At 29.8% G+C, this 8,736-nt stretch overlaps 1 protein-coding gene across 1 annotated transcript; it reads left to right on the top strand.

Annotated features, from left to right (window-relative positions):
• Window positions 1–2,067: 2,067 nt before the first annotated feature.
• On the top strand, window positions 2,068–8,437 carry LOC124915588 (anthranilate synthase alpha subunit 2, chloroplastic-like). Its single transcript, XM_047456343.1, has 11 exons — window positions 2,068–2,352; window positions 2,589–2,773; window positions 2,898–3,087; window positions 5,383–5,534; window positions 6,137–6,252; window positions 6,334–6,580; window positions 6,664–6,720; window positions 6,923–7,075; window positions 7,177–7,257; window positions 7,723–7,809; window positions 7,924–8,437. The coding sequence occupies exons 1-11, from the start codon at window positions 2,172–2,174 to the stop codon at window positions 8,248–8,250; spliced, it is 1,776 nt and encodes a 591-aa protein (XP_047312299.1). The 5' UTR covers window positions 2,068–2,171; the 3' UTR covers window positions 8,251–8,437.
• The last annotated feature ends 299 nt before the right edge of the window (window positions 8,438–8,736 follow it).

Below are 8,736 nucleotides of genomic sequence, written 5' to 3'. Positions count from 1 at the left end.
ATTAATAGTAATTTTAAATTATTAGGTTATAATTTTTATGTCACTACTAAATAATATTAATATAATATATATTTAATTAATAATATATTTTTTAAATTATTATGTTGTTCCTTATAGAATAATATATATAATGATTTAATGCATATGATACAAAACATATATAACATTAATTTGTTATTAATAAATAATAATAATTTAATATATATTTAATTAATAATAATTTTTTAAATTATTGTGTTATTTCTCGTAACAAAATATATATAATAATTTAATACATATATATTTATAAAGGTGATTTAAAATTATTATGTTATTTTTACTTAAAAAAGAATATAAAATAATTTAATATATTATTTTCTATTTTAAATTCTCAACTATAATTAAAGTTTATGAATTAGTGGTGAGAGAAATTTAAAGATTAACATGTGTTTATTGGATTCAGGCACTACCTGTATAGGTAGCAACTTTGAAGGTATATCATTTGTCATCCAACTTTGAGGGTATATCAGTTTTAAGGCCTCGTTTGATCTTTGGGTTTTTGGGATAAAACCCAGGTTTTATCCCAAAACCCAACCATCCCATCATCAATCAAATCAATCTTTTTATTAATTAAAATACCCAAATTACCCTCTACTTAAATATTTATTTTTATATTAATAAAAAATTATTTTAATATATATAATATTTATTTATATTTTAATTATTTTAATATAAATTAAATTATAAAATTATTTCATTTTAAATAATTTTATTAATTATCTCAAATAAAAATAAAATCACAATATAAATTCAATTATAACATACCCTATTAAAATTTAAATAATTCAAATAAATAAATAATTATACTAAAAAATAAAGTTAATATATTTGAATAACATATATTAATTAATTTATAAATATATCTCATATAAATTAAATATTTATAAAGAAATTTATTCTATTTTTATATATATAAACTCATTCTAAATAAATATATTTATTAATTTAAGTTAATATTTTTTTTTTTAATTTAATAAAATCAAAATATTATAATGTAATTTAAGAAAATAATAACAATAAAATTAAATGACATTTAAATTATAATTATAGACCACTGAAACTATTTTATTTATTTTTTTTAATTAATTATAATAATTAAAATAAATTTATAATATAAATAAAACTATAACATATTATATTATCTCATATAATATTTAAATTTTAATAATAATAATTTATAAGATTAATATTTATTTAAAATTTTATTTTTATATTAATAAAAGTTAATACTAATATATGTATAGTTTTTAATATTTATTTTATTATATTTTAAAATTTAATTTAATAGAAATTAAATTATTTCATTTAAAAAAAGTATTATTAATTATAATATATATATATATATATTAAAATTTTATTTTTTATTAATAAAAGTTAATATTAATATATGTATAGTTTTTTAATATTTATTTTCTTATATTTAAAAATTTAATTTAATATAAATAAAATTATTTTATTTAAAAAAAGTATTATTAATTATAATATATAAATAAATAAATTTTTTTTATTAATATTAAAATATTTAAAGTTTTTTAATATTTATTTTATTATATTTTAAAATTTTATTTAATTTCATATAAATTAAATTATGTCATTTACAAAATATTATATATATATATATATATATATATAAAGGGTAAAATTGGTATAAATTTTAAAAAACCTAGTTTTTTATCAATTCCATCATACAAAGGTTATTTGGACAAAACCCAGGATTTATCCAAATAACTCCTTCCTCAAACAAGCTCTAAGTGGAGTTGAGATTTGCTTTTATATATATATATATATATATATATATATATATATATATATATATATATATATATATATATATATATATAAACTTAATTTTTTATGTGAATAAAATTAAGAAAATTATTTGCATATGACTGGTGAGTTATACGAAAATTATTGAATTAAAATAAAAATATATAAAATTTGTCAACTTGCATTTGCATAAAAAAACAAAAAGCTAGAAACTAAAAAAGAAAAATCCCTTTTTTCTTCGTAAGATGTTCAAACAAAGGCCGCGGACAAGAAATTAGCAGCCGCCATCCATCCATCGAGTGCACTTCATAAGTGACGGCAGACCGAAATTGCTGGGTGACGACTTTTCTTCCTCCCCAATAGGAATGGAAACCCTAGCTCTCTCTTCGCCTACGCTTCTCTCCCACCTCCAAACTGCTACTTCCTCCACCCGCCGCATCTCTTTTCCCACCGGCTGCCGTCTTTCCATTGCCTCCACCCGCCAACCTCTCCGCATCTCCCGCATCCATACTGTCACATGTTCATCAGTTCAATCCCCATTACCAGGTATGTCTGCCCACCTCCCTTTCTGTCCAGCAGAGTTTAATGCAAGGCTGAATTTTGTAATGAGGGTGGGTATTGAAAATCTTAAATAGGTTCACAATTGAAAAAAAAAAACATCCCTTTCATAAATGATCAATTTCCAACTGTTTTTTTGTTATAAGTGCATGTGGATGTGCCACATTGCTCCTGCTAGTGGATGAACTGGGTAACGGAGATTTGTGTTTTTCTTTTGTGGGCAGTCAACAATTTGACCAAGTTCAAAGAAGCTGCAAAGAATGGGAATTTGATCCCGCTTTATCGGACTATATTCTCTGATCACCTGACCCCGGTGCTGGCTTACCGTTGCTTGGTCAAGGAAGATGACAGAGATGCTCCCAGCTTCCTGTTCGAATCCGTGGAGCCTGGCCTACAGGCATCCAATGTTGTAAGTCTCAAACTTTTTGTTTGGGACCTTTCTTACTTTTTTTCTTCCCTATTGCCTTATTTTGATTCCATTTCTTATAGCCAACTGTTTCCAGCTCTTCTGATTGTGGAATTAATCGTGTTAGGGACGGTATAGTGTAATTGGAGCTCAACCGTGTATGGAACTAGTCGCTAAAGGACATCTGGTGACACTTATGGATCATCAGGAAGGGAGGAAGACAGAGGAGTTTGCAGAAGATCCTATGACCATTCCTCGAAAATTTATGGAGCAATGGGAACCTCAACTTGTTGATGAGCTTCCTGGGGCATTTTGTGGTATGGCCTAGTTTCAGTTTCCGGCTTTATGTTCTGAATGCAATAAGCATAATCACATCGTCTGGAATAGTTCTGCATCTTAAGCATAAGTTATAAACATATAAAGGATACCATTGTTCTGATGTTAAATTTTATCTGTTGATGAAGCCCTTATGATGCTAACATTCTTATTTAGATAGAGTTGGATCTCAGAATCCTTCATCTTATGCATCATTCTTTGTTGCAAATTGCAATTATGTGCAGATATGATCTAGCATGTTTGGAAACTTGGTGCTTTATTTAAAATAATTTGCTTTAGAAGGTTGATTTATATGAGTGCTTTATAAAAGAAGTTTTGAAAATCAACTTTGTATTCTTTTGCTAAAAATAAAATGTATTTTAATAGGAACTAAATTGTTACATGCATTTCGAATATAAGGGGAGTGTCAAATTGCAAAACCTCCCAAACTGCTAACTGGGACAATGGTCCTAGGGACATAAAGAACAATTCAATTTCCATATGATTTATACAGAAGACACAATGTTATTAATGATGCTAAAAACTTCCTAATGGACAACTTCGTTAGGTGAGTTAAATCACATCTTTGATTGTGGTGGAATTAGCTAGAATGTTGGTCCTACTATTTAGGCTGAAGTGGGCATTGCCATGTCATGCTGGTTAAGATAGCAAGACCTTCAACTGATCAACAAATGAACCAAATTTTGTTGATGTTATTCCATTGAAAACATCACTATTGTTGATACAAAGGATACTTACCACAATAAGGATATTGTCTTGAGTTTTGCCAACACAAACCATATTAAACATCATTTGGAGTCCTCGAGATGAAAGGGAAAATTGCAAGATATGGGTGTGAGTTTTTTTGAGACTTCTTGGTGGGGTTAATTAAGGAGAGTTCCTGAAAGATCATGACACAATATCCTTCATAATTTGGTTAAGCTACATTCATTCGTTTGTCATTTCCTGTTGCAATCTTAATTACAATTTACTTATAGAAATTAGATTCATTCCCATCACCATTTATAACATTTGTTTTATTCCTAAAGACTAGTTTTCTTCTTGTAATCTCTTTTTCTTTCCAATATTTTAATTATTATGTTTTTCTTTATTGTCCTTCATATTATCATGCATTCCCTGGTTGTAAAGTATCAGAAAATAATTCAATCACAAGAACATTGGTTCTTATTTTGTTCTAGAAATATCTTTCAGATTATCTCTTCTAAAGAAGTTTCTTTTCTTAACTGTTTCCTCTAATTGTTTTTCTCGTACAACCTTACAACATTGTCTTCATCCAATACCTCCATTGCCACAATCAATTCATGTCAGGCTACTAATTCAATAATCTTAACTTCCTTCAATGCCCAAACTCCATGAGAATCACTATGATACGAGAAGAGTTTTAGGTTAGCGGTTGCTATAAATAAGGCTTGAAGGCGCTAAAAATAGTTAGTGAATTTCTATTTTCTCCTATGAGGATACTCTATCTATCATCTATTGGATTCCCTCTTCTCATCTAGGAATTCTATCCTCATCTCATCTATAATTCTTCTTATGATACTATTTAGGGTGCTCTTAGTATGTTAAGAACTCTATCTTCGTCTTCAATTTTATCTATAATGTTTATTTAATTCAAGATTTTAAACCTAATTCTATATCAACGTTTATCACTTGTAATATATCTTCTATTAGAATTAGGCTTAAATGTAACTGGAGCAATACATAAATCAGATAAGGAAAGCCTAAATTAATATAGAATTGAGATGAAAGGTGTATATACAGGATTGTGTATTTTATGTGGTAGAAATGAGACCAGTGAAGGTGTGTTGTGTATAGAGGTTTCCGGTTGCTTCATGGATTCCGTCCCTTCATCCAAATGAAGGCTTCATTTGAAACTCTTAGTTTTAGGCAATATTGGTGACTGATTAGGATTGGAAGGAGAAAGCTGAATAGGTTTTGAGATGTAATGGAGATTAGGAGAGAGTTGACGGCAAGAGTTGGATGTAGAAGGGTAAGAAGCATAAGTTGACATACCTTTCGTCCTAACAGACTCCCACACCAAAACTTGTGTTGCTCAAGTTTAAAATTATTTGTATGTCTAAACCAGAACCCGTTTCAGAGTCGACTTACTATAGATGATGTTGATGTATGTGCGCCATTTTTTTAGAGAACTTTCTATGGAGAATCTAATTACAGTAATGAGAGGATCTATTTACTATAGTGATGTTTGTAGCACCTCTAGGTTTCCGTTGTTTATTCTTACCACTAATTTATTGTTTTTCATATTTCTTGTTTAGGAGGGTTGGTCGGTTATTTCTCATATGACACAGTGCGTTATGTAGAAAATAAAAAGCTTCCATTCTCTAGTGCCCCGGAGGATGACAGAAACCTTCCTGATATTCATTTAGGCTTGTACGATGATGTTCTTGTCTTCGATCATGTTGAGAAGGTTTTTACTTCTTTCCTGTTTACAACTCTTCTATAAAAGCATGTGATAAGTCTTTTTGACAGTATTTTTTTCTTAACTAACATTTTGTTATTATTTATGTTTATTTATTTGTTTTCAAGTCATGAATTTTAAACCTGAATGAAATGAATTATCTTTCAAGCATCTTAATTCTTCTGAAGTACATTCTTTTTTCATTCTTTAATGTTAGAAAAAAGTGTTCTATTGTCCATCCACATTTTAAAAGGAAATGCAAAAATCTAAAACAAGTTATATACTATATCCTTTCTACCAAACATACACATTTGGGTACAGTATCCATAACAAGTTATATACCAAGTGATTATTTCTAAATAATTTTGTTTGATGTAGGTTCTTGAAAATATTATTTGGGTAAAAAAAGATATTAGGGGTATTTTGTATTTTCGATGATGATTTGAATGATGTGAATGATAAGTAGATTGATGAATGGGATTATTTGAAATGAATTTCAATAATTCATGTGACCCAAGTGAATGTGTTGCTATTTTTGTTTATACACTTGAGTATTCTGGTCATAGTTGATGTATGATACTATTTGTGGTTGACAAATTCTATGACATCAGAAAGTGTACGTCATACACTGGGTACAAAGGGATCGTTTTCCTTCTGTGGAGGAAGCTTATAGGGATGGAATGAACCGGTTGGAAGCTCTTTCGTCCAGAGTGCATGATATAGACCCGTGAGTATTATGAGATTTTCTTGCTGGACTGTTTTATTTTTCGTTGGGATTCCCTTTGTTTTACTTGATTGTCAATGGCAGGCCAAGGTTGGCTTCAGGATCAATCAAATTCCGCACAAATCTTTTTGGTCCTTCCTTGGAGAAATCCAATATGACAAGTGAAGAATATACAAATGCAGTCTTGCAGGCTAAAGAACATATACTAGCTGGGGATATCTTCCAGATTGTGTTAAGTCAACGGTTTGAACGGAGGACTTTTGCAGACCCATTTGAAGTTTACAGGGCCTTGAGAATCGTGAATCCGAGTCCATACATGACATATTTACAAGTCAGCTTGAACTCACTTTTAACACTTTTTCCCATATAATATTATTGTCTTTTGACCTCACTATTTAAAGTTGTATCTTGCAGGCCAGAGGGTCTATTCTAGTCGCATCTAGTCCAGAAATTCTTACCTGCGTTAAGAACGTATGCAACTTTTAAATGATATCAATAGCTGGACTATAAATAAGCCAAATTTATCTTGACTTCTAATATTCTCCTATATTTAGTTATTTACTATGAAAAAATTTCATCTTCATAAATACAAAAAGAAGAAATTCTACAAATCAATATGGCTGCTTCATTTTATTGCATGATGAATACCAATTTTGCACAATCTTCTTAACAGGGAAAGATCATTAATCGACCTCTTGCTGGAACTACAAGGAGAGGAAAGACTCCAAAAGAAGACTACATGCTGGAAAAGCAACTTTTGAATGATGAAAAGCAATGTGCTGAGCATATTATGCTTGTAGATCTGGGAAGGAATGATGTTGGAAAAGTAATCTCGATTTTACCGTTTGCATATAGTAACTTACACATTCTGCTAGATTTCTTCATGTTTATTGGTATTGTGTTTTAATGCTATTTTACAAATGGCAGGTCGCCAAACCTGGTTCTGTGTCAGTCGATAAGCTCATGAATATAGAACGATATTCTCATGTCATGCACATCAGTTCCACAGTAAGAACTTACTTCTTCACTGCAGTTGACCATTTTCAACCTTATATATTCCACCTCCTCCATTCAATCTTATAGTTGTATTGAGGTCTTGTTTGTTTGTACAGATGTACTATGAGCTTGTTTAGTTTTAATTGCGTAAACTTACAAGCAATGTGACTCATTGAGCCTGTTTATAGATTGGTATTTTATCAATCCATTAAGAAATTATCAAACTTATAATTGATAGGGAATCATTTTTTTTGGGTATAAGATTGTTTTATGGATCATAATTCAAATTCTAGTCTGATGTTTGGCTTCATTTGATATAAAAATTCATTTCTGGATGATGTTCTTGATCATTGACAAGTGTAGATTTTTTAGTTCATAATTGAGACAATTTAAATGTAATACCAAAACAGCCCATTTTGCAAAATATTAGATAGAGTACATATCAAAGCCTATAAATTGTTTATTCTTCTTTTGCAGGTTACAGGAGAGTTACTTGACCATTTAACAAACTGGGATGCACTTCGAGCTGCATTACCTGTTGGAACAGTTAGTGGAGCTCCAAAGGTCTCTTCTTCGTCTCCCAATTACAAAAACTGCTTTAGCTTGATAAACAATGAATTTTTACTGTAGAATTTTATAAGTTAATATAATTTTAGCTTTTAACCTAATAATAAGCAGGTAAAAGCCATGGAATTGATTGATAAGCTGGAAGTGAACAGGCGTGGGCCTTATAGTGGAGGATTCGGTGGAATCTCGTTCACAGGTGATATGGATATCGCACTTGCATTGCGGACGATCGTATTCCCTACAGGAATGCGACACGACACCATGTACTCATACAAGGACTCGACCAGACGTCGGGACTGGGTTGCTCATCTTCAAGCCGGGGCTGGAATTGTGGCCGACAGTGATCCTAACGATGAGCAGAGAGAATGTGAGAATAAAGCTGCCGCTCTTGCCCGTGCAATCGACTTGGCAGAGTCCTGTTTTGTCGATAAATCTTGAAACACTTTTATTTCAATAAAATATTTATGAGAATAATTGGCTTTGAAATTGTACAGTTTATATTATTTATGTTTTGAGTGATATTTTTTTTCTTTCACAAACATTCCCGTTTTTGGCATAACTCTCTTCAATTACAGAAATAATGTTTTTGGTGATTTTCATATATGAAAAACCTAATTTTATTGCACCATGGTTGCATTTTGTTTTATTGAAGATTTGTTTTCATTTTGCAAAGACTTTTTTGATAAACTATTGGGTTGTTTTGATAAGTCCTTTTGTTAGTTGGTGAAATATTGATATGGTTGTTTTGCAAAGTCATTTTGTGAGTTGGTGAAATATTGACAAATATGAACTTAAAATGTTATTTTAAAAATCTCTTCATTGAGATTGTATTTAGAAATTAATATTTTTATGATGAACCAGATTTATTTATTATAATCTAATCATTTTGTGAATAATTTTTTTGTGACAAGCATGTAGAATGAC

The sequence above is a fragment of the Impatiens glandulifera genome, chromosome 1, assembly GCF_907164915.1.
Source record: "Impatiens glandulifera chromosome 1, dImpGla2.1, whole genome shotgun sequence".
In the NCBI taxonomy this organism is placed as follows: Eukaryota; Viridiplantae; Streptophyta; class Magnoliopsida; order Ericales; family Balsaminaceae; genus Impatiens; species Impatiens glandulifera.
The sequence above is the reverse complement of the archived record's forward strand: the minus strand, read 5'-3'. Positions and strand labels throughout refer to the sequence as shown.